At 39.3% G+C, this 24,811-nt stretch overlaps 1 protein-coding gene and 1 long non-coding RNA gene across 6 annotated transcripts in view; one reads left to right on the top strand and one right to left on the bottom strand.

Annotated features, from left to right (window-relative positions):
* Positions 1 to 9,821, bottom strand: part of aldh18a1 (aldehyde dehydrogenase 18 family, member A1) — a 30,559-nt gene extending 20,738 nt beyond the window's left edge. For 3 of the 5 annotated variants that reach the window (XM_062055543.1, XM_062055544.1, XM_062055541.1), the window contains exons 1-5: positions 9,525 to 9,821; positions 9,292 to 9,407; positions 5,275 to 5,426; positions 2,359 to 2,508; positions 2,182 to 2,289 (exon numbers count right to left, since the gene is read on the bottom strand). In XM_062055543.1, the coding sequence (XP_061911527.1) occupies positions 2,182 to 2,289; positions 2,359 to 2,508; positions 5,275 to 5,426; positions 9,292 to 9,373 (492 nt within the window). In that variant the 5' untranslated portion in view covers positions 9,374 to 9,407; positions 9,525 to 9,821. The remainder of the gene's footprint in view (positions 1 to 2,181; positions 2,290 to 2,358; positions 2,509 to 5,274; positions 5,427 to 9,291; positions 9,408 to 9,524) is intronic. The other 2 variants (XM_062055546.1, XM_062055542.1) reach the window with 1 other exon arrangement.
* On the top strand, positions 1,704 to 23,414 carry LOC133655413 (uncharacterized). Its single transcript, XR_009826996.1, has 6 exons — positions 1,704 to 2,526; positions 5,263 to 5,468; positions 16,138 to 16,220; positions 20,021 to 20,051; positions 21,098 to 21,251; positions 23,372 to 23,414. It is a non-coding gene; the product is annotated as an uncharacterized LOC133655413 (long non-coding RNA).
* The last annotated feature ends 1,397 nt before the right edge of the window (positions 23,415 to 24,811 follow it).

Below are 24,811 nucleotides of genomic sequence, written 5' to 3' on the forward strand. Positions count from 1 at the left end.
AAACATTTGCAACAGAATAAGAAAGTGGCGTTTGCATGGCATTCAGCTCCCCAGCTCCCTCTCTGCTTATCGCCGTCTTTGCCAGCAATCAATCAATTATATTAATCAATTATAAATCATCAGTTTGATTTTGATTTGATTTGATTTTTATTAAGGATCCCCATTAGCTGGTTGCCTCAACAACCCACTAGTCTTCCTGGGGTCCACAATTCAATACAATTACAAGTAAAAGCATATAATTATAACTACACAATACAGAAAAAAATAAAAGCATCAATAAAAAAAACAAGCAAACAATTTACAGTCACAGAATAATAATTACCATATAAATATAACTACACAATATAAAACCAAACAAATCATCAACGAGCAAACTAATTTAAAAACTCAGATAAAATATTACTCTCTTTTTAAAAACCTGTTTACTTTCAATGCTGGTGAGAATTCGAGGCAGGTTATTCCAGAGCGATAAACATCTATAAATAAAAGATTTCCGCAAAGCATTCTTCCTGGGACGAGGGAGTACAAAATGCCCCTCACTGAATGCCCTGGTATTGTGATTATGTATAGTGCTACTGTGAACTATTTGGGCCATGAGAAAAGCAGGAGTTTTACTACCGGTTACTGATTTGTTATCCATTTCATTCAACATTTATATGTATTTCACATTGTTTTCTGGATGTAAAACCATAATTATTATCTGTAAAATGTGTTTTGTGTTAAAATGTTGGGGGGTTTGCAACATATTATTTGGAATAACATTATTTCTTATGGGAAAAATTGCTTCGGTTTTCATACAATTTTGTAGATTACTAACCAAAACTGCCTATTTAAAAAATGTGTGGTTATAATTAGTCAATTGGACCAAAATTGGTCCCAAGGATGAAGTGTGGCAATGTGGCTCTTACAACAACTCATGATTCTCGATTCAAACTAACTTCTTGCAATATATTATTTGGTATAAGAATTATCTATCTTGGCTGCTGGTGTATTGTTTTTTTTGTGCAGCTACTGTAGTAAGCATGGAAATGGCCTAAAAACATGTTTTTAAAAACTGATTTAAATATACATCTATCCATCCATCCATCCATCTATATATATATATATATATATATATGTATATATATATATATTTTTTTTAATTATGGATCGATTTACAATCAGAATTTTAAAAAATCGCAATACGAATCCAAATACATTTTTTGAGCACCCCTAGTAAATAATGTATAAATTATATTACTTTAATAGAGGGGTTGATAAAGATAATAATAAAACACAACTTATCATAGTCCATATGTTGAAGAGGTTCATTTAGCCTACTGATGTGTATTTATAAATGGTTGATTTATATAGGCTATTAAGGTAAAGTTTTGTACCTGACAAGTTTTGGCTACCTTTCTTCTGCAGCCTTCATCAGAGGTGTCACGTGATGTTAGCGTGATGTCGTCTGTGACGTGTTATACGGATTTTTCCATCCCACCTGAAGTGGTGAGATGGCGGTTTACCCTGGCGTATGCCGGGGCGCCCCCTGTCGTCTGGATGTCTACCAAACGGCCGGGGGCGGCCCTGCAGGACTGTGTCCCAGGTGTGGGATAGTTGGTAGGCTCCTTCGTCACAAACAACGTCACGCTAACATCACGTGACACCTCTGATGAAGGCTGCAGAATCAAGGTAGCCGAAACTTGTCAGGTACAAAACTTTACTTTACTAGCCTATATAAAGCAACCATTTATAAATAAAAATCATAGCCCAGTTTAAAAGACCAAGTCTGAAAAATTACAATGTATATTATAAAATACAATATAATATCAATATATTGAAAAATAACACTAAAAACAAAAACATCGATTCACATTCGTATCACGATTCGTATTTTTTTAAATTATAAAATAAATTTTTTAAAGACAATTTTAGGCCATCTCGGCACTTACTAACTGCGTATACTTCATACAGAACGTCAGAGGACATGAGGAGCTTTTGTAACCTGTAACCTGCTTTGAAAAAAGTTTCATTATAATTTATAAACCTAATAATATATTGTGAGAATTGGTTTGAATCGAATCGTCACCCTAAGAATTGGAATCGAATCAAACCGTGAGTTTTTATAAGATTCACATCCTTGGTAATCATTTGGACATTAAAGTGCCTTTTTTAGTTAAGACAAATAAAAGTTGGATGTACCTGTGCGATGCAGGTGCTATACTGTGTGAACATGGCCTCATACAGGGCCATCAGTCCACTCTGGCCCGCTGCTGCACAGGCTCGGGCCTCCAGCAACGGCACTGACTGCTGCAACAATGAAGAAAAGTCAGACAATTAAGACTGTGGTTATTGCGCTAAAATTAAGTTGCTAATGACCATGTCTGTCAGCTGACTGTGAACTGAGTGCAGGGCCTGACGGACGCTCTGAGACAGCAGGACCTCGTGTCGTAGTCGCTGCTTGCCAAAGGCCACCGCTCCACTGGTCACTATTATCATTTCACGGCCATTGTTCTGCAGCACGGCCACCTGGACGACAGAACACAGGTTGGTCAAAACAGTCTCGCTGTGGTTTTTCTTTGCCTTCTCCATCAAAGTTCAGTTTTATGCTTTGAAAGACATGCTTGCATCTATATAGTACAGATACTCTAAAATTGGACAAATGCTCAATGACTGATCGCCACTTAGTTGTGCCTATGTTTTGCTTGATGGCGGCTACGTTTTCTTTTTTTAACCTATTTTGCACAAATTGTAGACACTTGTTCTTGTCAGCCACCTACAGGTTCTAGGCAGGCATATATGAGGGGGCAGTCACAAATGTGAAGGGGGCATCATGTGTCCATGCTGCACTTTTTTTTTCTGTGCCAATACCGTAGTAACATTGCCTTCTTTATAACATTCGGCTGTTAGCTACAGTATGGGTCTGATTAACAAAGATCCAAATACAGCGTGCTAAACAGCATGAGCAATCCATAAAATAGTGTGTACTATTCAGTGTTTCCCATAAACTGCCAAGATACCTGTGGCGGTGGGGGCGTGGCTATGGGCGTGGTCACCATGACATCATCGAGTAATTTGCATAATTTACTACAATGATATGATTTTCTCTAAAAAGGCTCAAAAAATGTATACTTACTAATTAATAATAACAGTTTTGTTTTAAACGTCCATCCATCCATTTTACAATATAATTACAACACTTTATGTACATATTTATATACAGATTTGAACAATAAGTTATTCACTGAAATATATTTATTAATTGTGGTTCTTACAAAAAATATATCTTATAAAATATGAAAGCTAAAATGTCTCTTAAAGCTCTGCCCCTTTAATTAGTGCATACTAAATAATTTAACTTTAGCCTACTACTACAACCATATTATTTACCAGCAACATAAAGTGAAACATAGGCAGAGGTGTCCTGCCACAGTCAGTAACAAATAAACAGAAAACAGTAGTGGTCAAATACAAATAAGGCAACAAGATAAGTATCCTACACTTCTCTTTTGTAAAGTAAATCTGAACAGCCTATATGGGCATCTACATCAACTATATGATTTGCCTGAGAAGCTGGACAGGACAAAAAAAAATAAAAAATCTTTTTTTTTTTAATTTGTGGCGGACACCACAAATAAATGAATGTGTGGGAAACACTGCTATTAGTGGGCATGTTGCGCGTGATTTACTAAGACTGTGTATACAATTGTAAAGTTTTGCAAACCGCCTTATTTAAATGAGGATTTTGCCTGTATGGGGCATCACCACAGAGACACTCATTCACTGCACATTCATGTTATCATGCTCCTACCTGTGGTGTTTTGCTGTGTTTTCAAGCATACAGGAGACATTATATTTTACAAACAGTCATGCATTGCATCTTGACACCATTTTTTTTCTTATATTCTTTTACATCTGAAGATGCATTGGAAAGAGACTGCACTTACTCCGCTCAACACACAAAAGTACATACTTCAAGAAGTTTTTTTCCATATAAGAAATATTTTATTGATGTATATTTTATGTGAAAAAAACAAACATTATTAAAAAATATATACTAAAGGACACCAAAACGCATCAATTTAATTTGTTTTAATCAGCCCTAAAGTAATCTAGCAGCTATAAAATGATGTTGCTGAATAGTCGATATGTCTAATATTTTCTATTTCTGACCATCCAAATATGTTGAAACGTACACGTACACTACCGTTCAAAAGTTTGGGGTCACATTGAAATGTCCTTATTTTTGAAGGAAAAGCACTGTACTTTTCAATGAAGATAACTTTAAACTAGTCTTAACTTTAAAGAAATACACTCTATACATTGCTAATGTGGTAAATGACTATTCTAGCTGCAAATGTCTGGTTTTTGGTGCAATATCTACATAGGTGTATAGAGGCCCATTTCCAGCAACTATCACTCCAGTGTTCTAATGGTACAATGTGTTTGCTCATTGGCTCGGAAGGCTAATTGATGATTAGAAAACCCTTGTGCAATCATGTTCACACATCTGAAAACAGTTTAGCTCGTTACAGAAGCTACAAAACTGACCTTCCTTTGAGCAGATTGAGTTTCTGGAGCATCACATTTGTGGGGCAATTAAACGCTCAAAATGGCCAGAAAAAGAGAACTTTCATCTGAAACTCGACAGTCTATTCTTGTTCTTAGAAATGAAGGCTATTCCACAAAATTGTTTGGGTGACCCCAAACTTTTGAACGGTAGTGTAGGATGGAGAATTCTCGTCCGTCCATCGTCTGTCTGTGCAGCAGTTACAGAATAAAACACAAAATAGTGCTTGTAAAACTGTGATGAGTGTTGATAAATCACAATGTGTGTGGTACATAATTATATTTGCACTGCTGGGCAGGCTGGCATATTAAGAAGAAGAAGTGCTCAGGATGCTAATTCGGGTCAGGGGAGAAAAGCAGCACTCCGGGAGCCAGAGAGGAAGTGGAACTAAAATAAGAGCGCTGGACAGAAAACAAATACAGAAAATAAGGAAACACACGATGAAACGTCAACATTTAATCTTTTTCTAATTACATTACACCTGTTTGCTCTTGTATTCTATTTTTTGTGTGTTTTAAATTCATATTTTTAGTACTATTATTTTTAGAATGTGCCGCGCGCCTCTAAACAATTAGCAGGGGGGGCCACAAGTGGCCCCTGGACCGCACTTTAGACACCCCTTACCTAGAAGAATATTCACAGGCATAGCTGATTGTTATATGAAGTAGTGTATGACCATCCTATACATCCCATTTGTTATTGTTCGTCCCCAGTCATGTACCTACCTGCTCCACGATAGAGGCCAACCTCCCCAGCGCCAGGCCGCACTCGTCGCCGCGGGTGACCACTGCGCTGCCCAGCTTGACCACGATCCTCTTGGCGTGGCGCAGCTCGCGGCGGTGGGCAAAGGGGCTGCCATGGGGTCTCTCTTGTGGAGCTGTGTGGATAGGGAACACCTTTTAGTATCATTTAGCATTATGTAAGTGTGCACACAGTATTTATTTATTTAGTTTTGTGTTTCACAATTGATTGCATTGACTTGTGAACGCTGTGGCCACCCCCCCCCCCCCCCCCCCCCCCAACCCTACCTCCTCCCTCCAGTAGCAGCAGGTCAAAACTGCAACATCAGCAGGGAACGCGCAAAAAGCTTCTGCTGACATCACACATCCCTCTGGCGCAATGAGGCAGACAGGCAAAAATTAGAGTACATCTTAGAGCACGTCAGAGTTTCCCAGACTTGATATATTCCCATACTTTCATAAATAAACATTCTATTCATTTTTGATCAAATGTATCTGGATAGCTAGCTTTTCATGTCAGTTCATTTAGACTTTAGACCTAGTCCGTTATTTCGATCACAACAACCAAAAATATAATCCATCTATACAATTTTAACAAGGTAAATTGAAAAAAATAAATAAATAACATGGTGTGTGTCCGAAGAGGAGCAGGAAGAAGCAGAAGCTTATAAAGTCCCGCCCAAATTCAAGACTAAGATGAATGTTTTCTATCGCGACATACTTTTACAAATAACTTCCGAACAAGACTGATGCTAACATCACTTTGAGGGACTACACATCAGATTATTATTTTTATTATATTAGGGACATATATCCCCCTGAGAACCAGCGTTACACATTTTAAGAAGAAAAGTTCCACAGCAGAAGATGTGGGTTCTCGGAAGAACATACAAGCATATTAACCAAAAAGCCAATTAACTGCGATTTCAGGACGCAAATTCTAAGCAAAAAAAACAGCAAGATCATTCCTGTGTAAAATGTTTGTAAACTAGCTTTTCATTTAAGTTAATTTAGACTTACCGTAATTTCCGGACTATAAGCCGCACCCGACTATAAGCCGCACCAGCTAAATCTAGGGGAAAATACAGATTGCTCCATATATAAGCCGCACCCGACTATAAGCCGCAGGGTTTTGATGTGTAATTACCGTAGTATATAGGGGTTCCTGCTACCACGGAGGGGATTGTCGGGACAGAGATGACTGTTTGGGAACGCAAAGCGTCCCATTTATTAACAATAAATCTTTCAATCATTCAATCAAACTTTCACATCTTTGACATGGCGAACAGCATTCGTGCAGAGTACAAATAATACGACGGTGCAAAGTAATACAAAGTGCTCGCCTGTACGTTAAAATAACCAGCCTACCGGTATATGAAAAGTCAGTCTTTAATCATTGTGTCATCGTCTTCCTCCTGCGTACTAAAACCACCGAAATCCTCTTCGTCGGGTAGTCTGTTATTTCGATCACAACAACCAAAAATATACTCCATCGATACAATTTTAACAAAATAAATTGAAAAAAAGAAAGAAAAAAAAATAACCTGGTGTGTGTCCATGAATTGATTAACTTGGACAACTTAAACAAGTTGAAAAACGTATTCGGGTGTTACCATTTAGTGGTCAATTGTACGGAATAGGTACTGTACTGTGCAATCTACTAATAAAAGTCTCAATCAATCAAAAATGTCCGAAGAGGAGCAGGAAGAAGCAAAAGCTTATGATGTCCTGCCCCAATTTGAACGATTCAAGACTAAAATGAATGTTTTCTGACGCGACATACTAACAATACACATATCTTCGGACAAGAACGATGCTAACTCATTTGTTCTCATAATGCGACACTTTGAGGAACTCCACACCAGATTATTTTTGTTACCGTAATTTCCGGACTATAAGCCGCTACTTTTTCCCCTCATTCTGGTCCCTGCGGCTTATACAAGGGTGCAGCTTATTTACCGCCTGTTCTTCTCCGACACCGACGAAGAGGATTTCGGTGGTTTTAGTACGCAGGAGGAAGACGATGACACAATGATTAAAGACTGACTTTTCATATACCGGTAGACTGGTTATTTTGATAACGTACAGGCGAGCACTTTGTATTACTTTGCACCGTTGTATTATTTGTACTCTGCACGAATGCTGTTCGCCATGTCAAAGATGTGAAAGTTTGATTGAATGATTGAAAGATCTATTGTTAATAAATGGGACGCTTTGCGTTCCCAAACAGTCATCTCTGTCCCGACAATCCCCTCCGTGGTAGCAGGAACCCCTATATACTACGGTAATTACACATCAAAACCCTGCGGCTTATAGTCGGGTGCGGCTTATATATGGAGCAATTTGTATTTTCCTCTAAATTTAGCTGGTGCGGCTTATAGTCCGGTGCGGCTTATAGTCCGGAAATTACGGTAATTATTTTTATAATAGGGACGTATATCCTCCTGAGAACCAGCATCCTCAATGGTGGACATTTGTTTTTAGGGTTTTTGTCAGAGTAACACATTTTAGAAAAAAAGTTCCACCACAGAGGATGTTGGTTCTCAGAAGAACAAATTAACCTAAAAGCCAATTACCGTATTTTTCGGATTATAAATCGCAGTTTTTTTCATAGTTTGGCCGGGGGTGCGATTTATACTCTGGAGCGATTTATGTGTGAAATTATTAACACATTACCGTAAAATATCAAATAATATTATTTATGTCATTCACGAAAGAGATTAGGCATATATCAGCAATCGTCACACACACACACACGTCAACCAATAAAAATTTGGCGGGGGCGGGTCATGGCAGAAGTGCATTGTGAAAAAAAAGATGCTACCTGCTACTTCCGTACCTATGAAAATGTATCATTTCAACATTGGCGGTAACTTATAAAAACTGAGAAGGGCTGAACAAAAATGGCATGGAAAAAGAAATTATACGAATGAATGAAGAAAAGGGACATTTGACAGATATATAATATTGTAGAATTATTAAAACGTACATTCTGGTTTCGTCATGTTAATTTTTTTGTCATTATATTGTACAAAAAATACTTTAAAAAATGTACAACAAGACCAAATAACTAAAGGTGTTTGAGATTATTTTATGTAGCCTTTTGCACCCGTAAAAAAATCATTAATAATAAAACTAAGACATAAACATGTAAATATTATGAGTTTTCTGATGATGGAGTGCGCCATTTACAGTGCTTCCAGGTTATCACGTTGGGAAGAACGCCAGACACAATGATCGATCACTGAGTGAATACCATATTTTTCGGACTATAAGTCGCAGTTTTTTTCATAGTTTGGCCGGGGGTGCGACTTATACTCAGGAGCGACTTATGTGTGAAATTATTAACACATTACCGTAAAATATCAAATAATATTATTTAGCTCATTCACGTAAGAGACTAGACGTATAAGATTTCATGGGATTTAGCCATTAGGAGTGACAGATTGTTTGGTAAACGTATAGCATGTTCTATATGTTATAGTTATTTGAATGACTCTTACCATGATATGCTACGTTAACATACCAGGCACGTTCTCAGTTGGTTATTTATGCCTCATATAACGTACACTTATTCAGCCTGTTGTTCACTATTCTTTATTTTAAATTGCCTTTCATATGTCTATTCTTGGTGTTGGATTTTATCAAATAAATTTCCCCAAAAAATGCGACTTATATATGTTTTTTTCCTTCTTTATTATGCATTTTCGGCCGGTGCGATTTGTAATCCGAAAAATACGGTAACTGTGATTTCAAGACACAAATTCTAAGCAAAAAAAAACAGTTATACTTGCCACGCAAGATAATTCCTGTGTAAAATGTTTGTAAACTAATTAAGTATTTATTTACCTTCATGCTTGGTACTTTCTGGAGTTGAGTAAACAAACACCCGATATAAGGTAACGCGACAAAGTCAAATCTCCATTTTACATACAAATATGAATATTTGTACATATGCATTCACATACTAAAGACATGGCGGTGTGGTGTGGCCCGACTTGCCTTGTGACAGAGTCCTGGTGGTCCTCCAGGACAGTTTTGGGGGGTCCACTTGGGTCCTTGAACACAGCCTCCGGAGCAGCATGCTCACCAATGTTAGGAATGTGACTTCTGACTGACTTTTTTGCGTAGTAAAGAATATTGTCAGTGAGAGAGAGCATCCTCTGTGTTAGTGATGCTGGGCAGCCATGGCAGAATTCCAGTAGGGCATTATTTAAGTGTGTGCTCATACTTACAATGAGCAGATGATCTCTTGGTAATCTCCTTCTTCCCAATGAGCTACTATTACCTTTAATCAGTAAACTACATGCAACTTTCTAGCTGGAGGCTGAGGTTGGGTTCTCCCTCCTCCTCCTCCTCATCGCGTTCATCGTGCCCTTCCATGACACTGATAAAAGTAACACGAGTGTCGACTCGCCGTTTTCAGCACTTCCGCCCTGCTGAGGTCACATTTGTCATCCCCGACTGTCCAAAGTAGCTTTTCATAATCGTCCAATTTTGTCGACCATTCCATAAAAGTGCCGTGTTCTTCATGTCCGTCGGCAAGTGAGCTTAACTTGATATACATCAAGTTAGCTTAGTGTTGCTTGAACGACGGGTAAAGTTACCTGTAAAAACCGAAAGTAGAAACGTGCAGTTTATTTCAAAATAAAACAACTCTTACCAAAGTGTAAAAATAATGTTTTTGGACATTGTCCAGAGAGATATGAAGTAGTTTTATACAACTATTGTTTTTCCAAGTCATTCTTCTATTCTATTGCTTAAATTATATAAAAATAACGTGTGATTGATTGATTGAAACTAGAGATGTCCGATCGGCCGATGAATGCTTTAAAATGTAATATCGGAAATTATCGGTATCGTTTTTTTATTATCGGTATCGTTTTTTTTTTTTTTTTTTTTTTTTTTTTTAATTAAATCAACATTAAAAAAACACAAGATACACTTACAATTAGTGCACCAACCCAAAAAACCTCCCTCCCCCATTCACACTCATTCACACAAAAGTTTTTTTTCTTTCTGTTATTAATATTCTGGTTCCTACATTATATATCAATATATATCAATACAGTCTGCAAGGGATACAGTCCGTAAGCACACATGATTGTGTGTGCTGCTGGTCCACTAATAGTACTAACCTTTAACAGTTAATTTTACTCATTTTCATTAATTACTAGTTGTTATGTAACTGTTTTTATATTGTTTTACTGTCTTTTTTATTCAAGAAAATGTTTTTAATTTATTTATCTTATTTTATTTTATTAATTTTTTTTTTAAAAAGGACCTTATCTTCACCATACCTGGTTGTCCAAATTAGGCATAATAATGTGTTCATTTCACAACTAATAAATAAATAAATGATAAATGGGTTATACTTGTATAGCGCTTTTCTACCTTCAAGGTAGTCAAAGCGCTTTGACAGTATTTCCACATTCACACACTGATGGAGGGAGCTGCCATGCAAGGCGCTAACCAGCAGCCATCAGGAGCAAGGGTGAAGTGTCTTGCCCAAGGACACAACGGACATGACTAGGATGGTAGAAGGTGGGGATTGAACCCCAATAACCAGCAACCCTCCGATTGCTGGCACGGCCACTCTACCCACTTCGCCACGCCGTCCCCTCCGTATATATAACTGTATATATCGGTATCGGTTGATATCGGTATCGGTAATTAAGAGTTGGACAATATCGGATATCGGTAAAAACGGCATTATCGGACATCCCTAGTGCTATGTGTTAGCATTTTTATGTAAACTTGCTACTTATTTAGGCTAGCTCTGTGACAAACTTTTTTCCGTTACACCTAAAAGTCACGGATTCTGACACTCAGCACCATCTAATAAGTACGGCAGGCTTCCGGCGACCCCCGGCCAGAGGTCCAGGCCCGTCAAAATTATTTTGCTACTCTAAAGCGACCAAAATATTAGCAACTGCTCTTAATGTGACATAACACTTAACTATTACACTAGTGACACTAACTTTCTATCAAGGTTCCTAACAAAGATGCTCAGTGTCTTAGAAGCATAATGCCGTAGTACCTCAACTTGGTTCTGTGGCAGAGCTTTGAAGACAAAACACTAGTATCTCACGTCAACGCCTCCCATTGAAATGTATCAAAATCAATTTAATTGCACAACGGTGGCACAGGGGTTAGTGCATGTGCCTCACAATACGAAGGTCCTGAGTAGTCCTGAGTTCAATCCCGGTCTCGGGATCTTTCTGTGTGGAGTTTGCATGTTCTCCCCGTGACGGCGTGGGTTCCCTCCGGGTACTCCGGCTTCCTCCCACCACCAAAAACATGCACCTGGGGATAGGTTGATTGGCAACCCTAAATTGGCCCTAGTGTGTGAATGTGAGTGTGAATGTTGTCTGGCTATCTGTATTGGCCCTGCGATGAGGTGACGACTTATCCGGGGTGTACCCCGCCTACCGCCCGAATGCAGCTGAGATAGGCTCCAGCACCTCCGCGACCCCAAACGGGAAAAGAGGTAGAAAATGGATGGATGGATGGAATTTTAACATGCTTTTACAACAATTTTAGATAACAAATATTGTACAAAAACAATACAATAAAATGTACTACTAACAACCGCAGTTTAAGTTAAGTAATAATAATGTACAACATTTACCTTCACCCTCAAGCTTTTTTACTGTCAAACACACCATCAGCAGCCTCTCCATATTTTCGTGTACAAATGTCCGCTATGTATATATTATTTTACCAACCTTGATTAGCATTATCGACTTTCTATTCTATTCTATTCATTCTGCTACAGTATGATGCGGACTAGCAGTGATACGCTCCAACGGCTTCACCAAGTCGGCTACACATCCATCCATCCATTTTCTACCGCATTCACTTCGGGGTCGCGGGGGGCGCTGGAGCCTATCTCAGCTACAATCGGGCGGAAGGCGGGGTACACCCTGGACAAGTCGCCACATCATCGCAGGGCCAACACAGATAGACAGACCACATTCGGTCGGATTTTACCGGGTTCACTGTGACAGTTGCTACGCCAACTGAAAGTATAACAATTACCATAATCGAGACTGCTTTTGTCTCCAAATACTGAAGTTGAAGTGGCCACTGTGTTGGATGTTAATGCTTTATGCTCAAATACACGTGTAATAATGTCATGTTTTATGTTAATAATAATACATATTGTATTAGTTGTTTCTCACACAGTATGGCACTTATGCTTGTTTTTCCTGCTTTTATTCGCACTCTTTGATGGAAAAAAATAAGCACAGGATCGCTCGAATAAGTAAACATTTTCTTCATCTGCACTTTCCTGCTGTGACCAAAGTAAAAGATAAGCCCCGAGTAGAGTTGACGACTGACACTGGACTCGCACTGACCCTCAGGAGCTGGCATAACTAAATTGGCCCAGGCTTAAATGCACCTTATTTCATTATTTCTGCGCTGTTCTATCTGCCATCCATGCTCTCTTCCTCGTTCATCTGTGCCTCTGTTTTTCATCTCTTATCTGCGTGCATCTGACCTGTACCTGGGTCCTGGTTCCACTAATGAACGGGGCCGGTGTTTATGCAGGCAGTAGAAAGTACAGTGTCTCGAAAAAGTCCAAATTAGTCTTGGATAATGCTATCGAGTAGTCTGTGTACCGCTTGTATCGCAGTGTTGATTTACTATCCAGTGCAAAGACTTACAGTAAGTAAGGGATCTATATGGCCCGATTCCTGTGTGAATCTCCTGTGATCGTTTTTCAATGCAGTCTGCTGGAAATTATGGAAAGCGCCACTCTATGTTAGCAATTGGCGCTGTGGTTAAAGTTGAAATTGCCACCAAACACATTTTAAGATATTCAACACTCTACTGCCATTTGGGGGCTAAAGCTGATAGTGCACCGCCCCAAATTCGTCATGTTTCATGTGTCAGGTAAACCGCGCCGAATGGGGCCCATTCCTACTGTAACACACTCTCATTATTGTCTAAATTGCTGGCAACACAAGTGAATAGCAGGATAAGTGTCTACGGTTAAGCATGGTGGTGGCAGCGCAATGGTCTGGAGCTGCAGGGGTGTCAAACTCGTCTTTGAGGGCGACGTCACAGTTATGGCTTCCCTTTAGAGGGCCGCTTGTAACAGTCAATATGGATTGTCTCATATTATTACACAAGTGCATATGCATTGAAATATTATGGATAACCTGCTTTCAATTATGAGTCCATGTGACAGGTACTTGTTTTGATAACCAATAAATGTTTGATATATCAATATTTGCAATATAGCATTGTCAGATATTACAATTTTGAACAGATGTTTTTATCAGGGGGTACGCAGAGGTACAGCAAGGGTGGCGGGACACATAAACCTCTTTAACTACACATTAAAGGCCTACTGAAAGCCACTACTACCGACCACGCAGTCTGATAGTTTATATATCAATGAGGAAATCTTAACATTGCAACACATGCCAATACGGCCGGGTTAACTTATAAAGTGCAATTTTAAATTTGCCGCTAAACTTCCGGTTCGAAGCGCCACTGAGGATGACGTATGCGCGTGACGTAGCCCGGGGAACACGGGTATGGCTTCCACATTGAAGCCAATACGAAATAGCTGTTTTCATCTCATTCTGGGTGTATTCTGGACATCTGTGTTGGTGAATCTGTTGCAATTATGTTCATTGCATTATGGAGAAAGAAGCTGAGCAAGCAAAGAAGAAAGTTCTCGGTGCAAAGCGGACGTATTTTGCGAAGGAAGTCAGCAGCAACACAACACAGCCGGTGTTTCATTGTTTACATTCCCGAAAGATGCAGTCAAGATGGACGAACTCGGATAACAGAGACTCTAACTAGGAGGACTTTTGACTTCGATACACAGACGCCTGTAGAGAACTGGGACAACACAGACTCTTACCAGGATTACTTTGATTTGGATGACAAAGACACAGACGTGCTACCGTGAGTATGCAGCTTTGGCTTCCAAACATTTGATCGCTTGACCGTACGTGCGCGTCACGTACGTAACTTTGTTTAAATATTTAAGCTTTATGAACCTTGGGTTAGGTGAACGGTCTTTTGGGCTGAGTGATTGTGTGTGTTGATCAGGTGTTTGAATTGTATTGGCGTGTTCAATGGAGCTAGGAGCTAGCAGAGGAGCTAGGAGCTAGCATAACAAACACGTAGGTGTTTTTATGCAGGATTAATTTGTGGCATATTAAATATAAGCCTGGTTGTGCTGTGGCTAATAGAGTATATATATGTCTTGTGTTTATTTACTGTTGTAGTCATTCCCAGCTGAATATCAGGTACCGTGAGTAGCAGCTGCGCTTCCAAACATTTGATCGCTTGCCAGTACGTGCGCGTCACGTACGTTACTTTGTTTAAATATATAAGCTTTATGAACCTTGGGTTAGGTGAACGGTCTTTTGGGCTGAGTGATTGTGTGTGTTGTGCAGGTGTTTGAATTGGATTGGCGGCTTATATGGAGCCAGGAGTTGGGAGCTAGCATAGGAGCTAGCATAACAAACACTGAGGTGTTTTTATGCAGGATTAATTTGTGGCATATTAAATATAAGCCTGGTTGTGTTGTGGCTAATAGAGTATATATATGTCTTGTGTTTATTTACTGTTGTAGTCATTCCCAGCTGAATATCAGGTCACCCCCGGCTCTCACAGCATCTTCCCTACCTGAATCGCTTCAACTCCCCACTAGTCCTTCACTTGCACTTTACTCATCCACAAATCTTTCATCCTCGCTCAAATTAATGGGGAAATCGTCGTTTTCTCGGTCCGAATCTCTCTCACTTCATGCGGCCATCATTGTAAACAATAGGGAACTTTGCGTATATGTTCAATTGACTACGTCACGCTACTTCCGGTAGGGGCAAGCCTTTTTTTTATCAGATACCAAAAGTTGCGATCTTTATCGTCGTTGTTCTATACTAAATCCTTTCAGCAAAAATATGGCAATATCGCGAAATGATCAAGTATGACACATAGAATAGATCTGCTATCCCCGTTTAAATAAAAACAATTCATTTCAGTAGGCCTTTAACATTGATACAACACACTTTAGTGCAATTTTAAAAAGGCAGTGACATGGCCACCCTACACACTGTACCTTGCAGGTTTGAAAATAATTATATTTTTACATATAATAGCTATTGATTAGTGCTGTAGTTGTCAGCTAGCGTTTAGCAGCACTATACTGTACTATTTGAACATTATAGTATTGCACAATTACTTTAGTATATCAGTATGTGGAATTAAATTATGGAATGGATTAAGCAAAGCAATCAAACAATGTACTAATATGATCCACTTCAAGAAACTCTTCAAACTTGTAGTGTTTACAAAGTACAAAGAAGAAGAACCATGACAAACATTCTCAATTTATTTCATCCATCCATTCATTCATTCTTAAAGTAATCTTACTTATCTCATCATATGAAATATGACTTACTTCACCAATTATTATCATTATTAAAATTATTACTATTATTTATTTACTTATTTTTATTGTGATTACTTATGGAGTTTATTGTGAATAAATTGTGAACAGGAAGTGAACAAAAAGTTTTAGCAACTTTTATGTAAAGAAAAGGGGTAGGATTAAATAAGCTCTGCTTCTTCCTACTCCTTTTCGAACATGTTGAAAAGAGAAACTGGAAATTGTGATGTATCATGTTGTATGCTTGCATGTTCGAAATAAACTCAAACTCAAACAATAACAAGGTATCTTTAGATTCTAGCTCTATCTAGTTTAGTTTGAAACACAAATTATACTGACACTGTCTATAACATGGGTGCCCAAACATTTCCTAGGAAGTCAAAGCATGCTGGGGGCCATTTCATATCTTTTTTTTTTCTCCATCCATCCAGGCTGGAGCCTATCCCAGCTGCACTCAGGCGGAAGGCAGGGTATACCCTGGACAAGTCGCCACCTGATCGCAGGGCCAACACAGGTAGACAAACAACATTCGCACTCACATTTTCACTTGTAAAATAAAATACTAACAAACATTATGTGAAAGAAACAGTGTCAGGTTAGTGTCTTAGGGGACAGAGTGTACTATTATTAATTAGTTGTGTTTTTAACCATTTTGACCTCGGCTTACTTTTCCTCTACAAACAGGCCCGGAGCCTACTCAAATATTAACACTAAATTAGTAATTTTACTGTCTTTTTTTAATCTTATTCAATAATTATATCCAACCTACTTGCAGTTTACAACCTTGGCAAATATGATGAAACCATTGTTACGTTCGGGTCGCACTGCTGCGATTGTGGTGTTCTTTACAATGCGGAGAAGGACAGGAAGCACTAAGAGCAGTGTGTAGGTGGGATTCCTTTATTCCATATGTTAGGCGAAAACATGAAAACGTGTCGCTCGGGGGCACACAAGAAGCCACAAAGCTAAACTTGGCTTAAGCACGAAGAAATGAAACACCATAAACAAGCGTACCTGGCGAATAGAACGTAATTTGATCCAGCAACTAATGGCTGGGAGAAACCAAAAACATAAAGGGGAGTGATTAGTGGCAAAAACCGGTGAGGATACTAATCACTAAAATTGAAAACGGGTCTGATTGTTTAGTGTCCATGGCAAACAAAAGTAAACGAAAGGAACCGGTAAAGAAAATAAACAGACTCGTTTAGGTCAGGCTGATTAGAAAAATAAGTAAAAACCAAAGGAAGAACTCATAAATGACCAGTGTTGGGTTAGTTACTGAAAACCAGTAACTAGTTACTTTATTTCAAAAGTAACTCAGTTACTAACTCAGTTACTTACACCAAAAAGTAATGCGTTACTGTGAAAAGTAACTATTTAGTTACTACTTCTATTTTTTTTTTTTTTTTTTAAACTCCCATTAATGCCCTTTTAGCCTTCATTTCAGTACTGTTATTGCACCGGAGAATAATACAATGTGTTGATCAACTTGACATGCATTTGCATCACTGAACTCTGCTAAGTAACGTGGTCTACATACAACACACAAAGACAAAGATATGTTTCAAAGGGCCAATTTATTTCAGGCCAGAACAAATTGACAAAACTATTTTAAATAGCCGCAACATAACATACATAAGTAACAAACAGCATACTAACACTAACCACGTTAAACCCAGATTCCGAACTAACAAAGGTCTTAACTCGTTCTCTTTCTATGCCACATCAATATGGAATGCACTCCCAACAGGTGTAAAAGAAAGGGCATCTCTATCTTCCTTCAAAACCGCACTAAAAGAACACCTCCAGGCAACTACAACCCTAAACTAACACCCTCCCTCCCAATCAACAATATAGCTGTAAACCTGGCTTCACCTAAGGAAGGCACACGTGACATACACAAAGCCTAACCTGGCAGATTTGAATTGCTGTTTTGGGCAGTAGACGGGTTCTTTGATCCAAGACACAACTTACATTTAACTAAAATGTTATTTTCTTTGTGCTTGACAAAAGAAAAGAAGTGAGAACATCTCATACTTGCCAACCCTCCCGAATTTCAGTGCCTCTCCCGTGACAACCATTCTCCCCAATTTCTCCCGATTTCCAGCCGGACTTAAAGGCCTACTGAAAGCCACTACTATCGACCACGCAGTCTGATAGTTTATATATCAATGATGAAATCTTAACATTGCAACACATGCCAATACGGCCGGGTTAACTTATAAAGTGACATTTTAAAATTCCCGGGAAATATCCGGCTGAAACATCGCGGTATGATGACGTATGCGCGTGACGAAGTCCGAGTAACGGAAGTTATGGTACCCCGTGGAATCCTATACAAAAAGCTCTGTTTTCATTTCATAATTCCACAGTATTCTGGACATCTTTTGCAATTTTTTTAATGAACAATGAAGGCTGCAAAGAAGACAGTTGTAGGTGGGATCAGTGTATTAGCAGCGGACTACAGCAACACAACCAGGAGGACTTTGTTGGAGCGCTAGCCGCGCTAGCCGCGCTAGCCGCCGACTTCACCTTGACTTCCTACGTCTCCGGGCCGCCAAACGCATCGGGTGAAGTCCTTCGTCCTTCTGCCGATCGCTGGAACGCAGGTGAGCACGGGTGTTGATGAGCAAATGAGGGCTGGCTGGCGTAGGTGGAGAGCTAATGTTTTTAGCATAGCTCTGTGCAGTCTGGTTGCTAAGTTAGCTTCAATGGCGTCGTTAGCACAGCATTGTTAACCTTCGCCAGCCTGGAAAGCATTAACCGTGTATTTACATGTCCACGGTTTAATAGTATTGTTGATTTTCTATCTATACTTCCCGTCAGGGGTTTATTTCTTTTGTTTCTATATGCAGTTAAAGCAAGATGCTATCACGTTAGCTCGTAGCTAAAGCATTTCGCCGATGTATTGTCGTGGAGATAAAAGGCACTGAATGTCCATTTCGCGTTCTCGACTCTCATTTTCAAGAGGATATAGTATCCGAGGTGGTTTAAAATACAAATCTGTGATCTACAATAGAAAAAGGAGAGTGTGGAATCCAATGAGCCAGCTTGTACCTAAGTTACGGTCAGAGCGAAAAAAGATACGTCCATCGCTGCCTCTCAAGTCATTCACTGTAACGTTCCTCATCTACGAATCTTTCATCCTCGCTCAAATTAATGGGGTAATCATCACTTTCTTGGTCTGAATCTCTCTCGCTCCATTGTAAACAACGGGGAATTGTGAGGAATACTAGCTCCTGTGACATCACGCTACTTCCGGTACAGGCAAGGCTTTTTTTTATCAGCGAGCAAAAGTTGCGAACTTTATCGTCGATTTTCTCTACTAAATCCTTTCAGCAAAAATATGGCAATATCGCGAAATGATCAAGTATGACACATAGAATGGATCTGCTATTCCCGTTTAAATAAAAAAAAATCATTTCAGTAGGCCTTTAAGGCACGCCCCCTCCAGGTCCATGCGGACCTGAGTGAGGACAGCCTGTCGTCACGTCCGCTTGGCCAACCAAAAAGTAACCACAGAACACTATACCGTATAGTCGTATAGTGTTCTGTGGTTACTTTTTGGTTGGCCAACGGTTTACGTTGTATTGTGCACCCTCCTCCCCTACCCCTCCCCTCCCCTTCCCACCTACACCCAGACACACACAGAGCGCAGAGGAAGAATCAGAAGCACGTCACTGCAGCGCTGCAATAAAACACACTCAGATCGTCTGTTTCTAGCCGATACTACATAAAAAATAACGCAGTAACGCATCATGTAGTAACGGTAACTGAGTTACTGAATATAAAAAATAACGCGTTAGATTACTAGTTACCGCCGAAACTAACGGTGTTACAGTAACGCGTTACTTTGTAACGCGTTAGTCCCAACACTGTAAATGACTGACAGAAAAACACATTTATATACAATTATGTTGTGCTAAAATGATAATGAATGTTTCTTAAATTGTCAGTTAAAAAAGTGCAAATGAAAATACAGCTTTACCCCTTTAATCATCATTTTTGCGCTTAAACTACTCTATCACTTGAGCGCTGACTTCTGTTTGCTTGAGATTGTCATTACTGCCACAAGTGGTGGAAAGGTATATTACAAGTGCGTAGCGCTGTGGCCCATATGCACTACAGCAGAGAAACAGATATTTTTTGCCGGCCCTCTAGGGGGGCTTGTGGCCCAATGGGCCCTATGGTTAAGAAAAAGTAAAATAGAATCATCAAGTTTTGGAAACTGTCAACTTTTTCTCACCCCATTTTGTCTTTTTGCTTTTTTTTCTTTCTTACATTTTACCTGTTCTTTGTGTTCGTTTCCCAAAGATGCAGACGGAACTCCGGAGGCAGCGTGCAGGTAGGACAATGATTTATTTTTCATAAATCATTCGAGAATATAAAAATGCAGGAAAATACAAATAAACAGAAAAGCGCGCCGATTGCACGGGAAGCTATGACAAAGCTAACGGAAAAGCTTAGCATAGAAAGCAAGAATCATGTAATGTAACTGTTGCGTGAAGCAAACAAGACAGCAAGACTGAATGTGGCGAAAAGCAGGAATAAATAGCTCTCCGATTAGTGCAGGGGAGCATCCTGAACACTAATCAGAGGCAAATAAAAAAAATCAGCAACCAAGAAAACACAAACCCAGGGGTGCTGAAACAGAACTAGGAGAGTGTTTAACTAAACAAAACATGATCCGGGCAACGGATCATGACCCTTTGGTTTGATTCTATTTCGACAATATGCTGTGGGCCGACAAAAATTGTGCCTCAAATGCCCCCCCGGAGCACACTTTAGGCAGCCCTAGGGTAAGGGTTCCTGCTCCAGCTCTCTACCAGTTTTAGGGTCCATGGCCTAAAAAATGTTGAAGAACTCTGCTTTAGAAGACATTGAATTAAGTACCTTAAAAACAAAACAAGTATGTGTCACGTGTATTATTTAGAACACTGGAGTCAAACTTAAGGCCCGAGGGCCACATCTGGTCCGCGACATCATTTTATCTGGCCCGCAAACACCTGGAAATGGTATGTGTCAATAAAGTACTTCATATTTTCTCACTAAATGTCATTTATTTTTTTCATTTTGACAGAAAAAATATATGTACTACTTGAAATTGCATGCCTTTTAAACTTTAAAGGCCGACTGAAACCCACTACTCCTGACCACGCAGTCTGATAGTTTATATATCAATGATGAAATCTTAACATTGATTTATAAGTTAACCCGGCCAATAAGGCCGGGTTAACTTATAAAGTGCAATTTTAAATTTCCCGCCACACTTCCGTTTGAAAACGTCTATGTATGATGACATATGCGCGTGACGTCAATGGTTGATATGGAAGTATTCGGACCCATTGAATCCAATACAAAACGCTCTGTTTTCATCCCAAAATTCCACAGTATTCTGGACATCTGTGTTGGTGAATCTTTTGCAATTTGTTTAATGAACAATGGAGACTGCAAAGAAGAAAGCTGTAGGTGCGATCGGTGTATTAGCGGCGGACTACAGCAACACAACCAGGAGGACTTTGAGGTGGATAGCAGACGCGCTACCGTGAGTACAGCTTTGGCTTCCAAACATTTGATCGCTTGCCCGTACGTGCGTGTCGCTATGTGCATGTCACGTATGTAACTTTGGGGAAATATGTTTCTTGCCGACTCTGATGGCGGCCGGGGTGTCGTCGAAAGCTACAACGCCCGCCGCCGCCATCGTCCCGTGGCTAAGTTAGCTTCAATGGCGTCGTTAGCAACAGCATTGTTAAGCTTCGCCAAGCTGGAAATGATTAACCGTGTATTTACATGTCCATGGTTTAATAGTATTGTTGATCTTCTGTCTATCCTTCCAGTCAGGGGTTTATTTATTTTGTTTCTATCTGCATTTGAGCCCGATGCTATCACATTAGCTCAGTAGCTAAAGAGCTTCGCCGATGTATTGTCGTGGAGATAAAAGTCACTGTGAATGTCCATTTCGCGTTCTCGACTCATTTTCAAGAGGATATAGTATCCGAGGTGGTTTAAAATACAAATCCGTGATCCACAATAGAAAAAGGAGACAGTGTGGAATCCAATGAACCCCTGTACCTAAGTTACGGTCAGAGCGAAAATAGATACGTCCTGCACTGCACTGTAGTCCTTCACTCTCACTTTCCTCATCCACGAATCTTTCATCCTCGCTCAAATTAATGGGGTAATCGTCGCTTTCTCTGTCCGAATCTCTCTCGCTGCATTGTAAACAATGGGAAAATGTGAGGAGTCCTTCCTCCTGTGACGTCACGCTACTTCCGGTATAGGCAAGGCTTTTTTTTTTTATCAGCGACCAAAAGTTGTGACCTTTATCGTCGTTGTTCTCTACTAAATTCTTTCAGCAAAAATATGGCAATATCGCGAAATGATCAAGTATGACACATAGAATGGATCTGCTATCCCCGTTTAAATAAAAAAATGTAATTTCAGTAGGCCTTTAATAGTATCCAATACTGCAGCAAATGTTACAGTATATTATCATACTTTCCACACATTTTTTTGTTTTAATAAAAATAAATACCTAAATAGCAGCTTGACTTATGATTTTACAGCAAACGACCCATCAAATTAATAAAAATTACAATAAATTGGACGGTGTTCTTTACAGCATATTACTGTAAATTGAAAAAAAGAAGAAAAAAATTTGCGTTAACATTCTGTTGACAGAGCTGCCATATTTTTACTGTTTTTAACGGTGTATTACTGTGAATGGAAAGACGGTACATTTGTTTTTACGGTAGAAAAACTGGCAGCTAAGTTGCAAGAATAAAAAAAGAACTCCTACTGTTTTTCCATTCACAATATAATGTTGTAAAAACCTATGTAAATTTAACACAAAAATAGTGGCAACTAAGCTGCCAGCTTTTTCTGTAACCCCCCCCAAAAAAAAACAATGGTACTGTTTTTCCATTTACCGTAAAATGTTATTTAAAAAAAACAAAACAAAAAAAAACCCCATTATTTTACAGTAAAATGTTGTTGTTTTTACTGTAAAATGGACAGTCTACTTAAAACAATCTATATAATTAAAAATGAAATCCGGAGGCAAATTTATCCATTATTCACTGTTACAAGCGGCCCTCTGATGGCAGCCATAACTGCGATGTGGCCCTCAATGAAAAGCAGTTTGACATCCCTGAATTAGAAGGTCCTTCCTATCACAGGGGTTTAAAGGTGTTATGTTCGACTTTCTGCGAGGCCAGCTGACAAAACACAAGAGTTTGCGCCACTGATTGGATTCATTTGTCGTCTATTCCCAGCATAAGCAGCAGCTGAAGCGCGGTGGAAAATCGCAATGTTGCCACCAAACGAGTCTCCCCAGGGAGTATTTGGGAAAACTGCCACATTCTAAAAACTCCAATGAGAGACAAACCCGTGACACTTTTGGCAACATCGAGGCTGGGAAGTATTTGCGTTTTGAAATGAAAAGCAAGTAACTAATTCAAGCTATTTGTTGGTGTAAAAAAAGGCTTGCACTTGAAAAAGTGATAAATAAAATACTTGCACATAAAACAGTACAGTTTGCTTTACCACACATATTTCATTTGAAAAGTCAAACACATGCTTAGTTGTCTCTTTCAAAACAAACAGGTAAATCAGGTCTTTGCTTGTTTCATTGAACGTTTGTGTTATGTTCTGGTATATCGGCAGATGGCGTGACTCCAGGATGCAGAGACCAGCAGCGACATGCAGGCAAGGAGTCTTTGTTTTTTATTTTTTGGAGATAAGCTCCAGCACCCCCCGCGACCCCGAAGGGAATAAGCGTTAGAAAACGGATGGATGGATGGGTATAGAGTTTCTTGGTAATTTTCTGGGTGTAGTTTTAGTTCCTGTCTGGCGCTCTTATTTTGTGGCTTTTCACTTCCTGTTTTCCTATTTTCTGCAGCAGCTTTGCACCTTTTCCCCTCACCTGTTTTTTTTTTAGACTTAGACAAACTTTATTGATCCACAAGGGAAATTGTTCCACACTGTAGCTCAGTTACAAAGAATGGAAAGGGTAATTACGGATGTAAAGGATAATGCAGGTATAAAGGTATATTTATGTTTGTAATTAGCACTGTATAAGTTGAGCTTGCGACACCCTTTGGTGGTCAGGACGTTATTCACTTGTCACTGTCGACGATTCTTTCGATGCTGAGCTCAGGTACGCGCATACTTTGTGGACGCCGTCTGCTCCACATTCCTTGTAAGTGTTTTTGCTGTGTTCCAGCATTTTGTTTTGTTTCCTTCATAGTCTGTCCAGTCAGAGCACTTCCCTGTTGCGCTCGTTTTTTGTTTGTTTGCTTAATCATTAAATACCCTTTTTTTTTAATGCACGCTGCCTCCTCATTCGTCTACATTTAAAATCACTACAACCTTTGTCGTCTCCATGACCCGACACTTGACACATCGCAAGCAGGATGTGGACGCTAAAGTGCAAAACCAGCAAACAGACAAAAATGAACCAAAGTCTTCCATTAGGCGGTACTGGCAAATAAACCCTCCTGATTAGGGATCAGAGGCAAGTGAGTCCCCTAATCACTAAACAGGAGCATTGATTGATTGAAAAACATTTAATCCCATTCTTTCGTTAGTCCACAAGTATCAAAGAGGATGAAAAATATAATTTTAATTTAGGTGCTATCACACCAGTAATAAACCTGAAGGCAGCTGTAAAAATATACTGTATTAAAAAAATCATATTTAACATGTACAAACCCTGTTTCCATATGAGTTGGGAAATTGTTAGATGTAAATATAAACGGAATACAATGATTTGCAAATACTTTTCAACCCTTATTCAATTGAATGCACTACAAAGACAAGATATTTGATGTTCAAACTCATAAACTTTATTTATTTTTTGCAAATAATAATTAACTTAGAATTTCATGGCTGTAACACGTGCCAAAGTAGTTGGGAAAGGGCATGTTCACCACTGTTACATCACCTTTCCTTTTAACAACACTCAATAAACGATTGGGAACTGAGGAAACTAATTGTTGAAGCTTTGAAAGTGGAATTCTTTCCCATTCTTGTTTTATGTAGAGCTTCAGTCGTTCAACAGTCCGGGGTCTTCGCTGTCGTATTTTACGCTTCATAATGCGCCAC

The sequence above is a fragment of the Entelurus aequoreus genome, linkage group LG08 (assembly GCF_033978785.1).
Source record: "Entelurus aequoreus isolate RoL-2023_Sb linkage group LG08, RoL_Eaeq_v1.1, whole genome shotgun sequence".
NCBI classification, from domain to species: Eukaryota; Metazoa; Chordata; class Actinopteri; order Syngnathiformes; family Syngnathidae; genus Entelurus; species Entelurus aequoreus.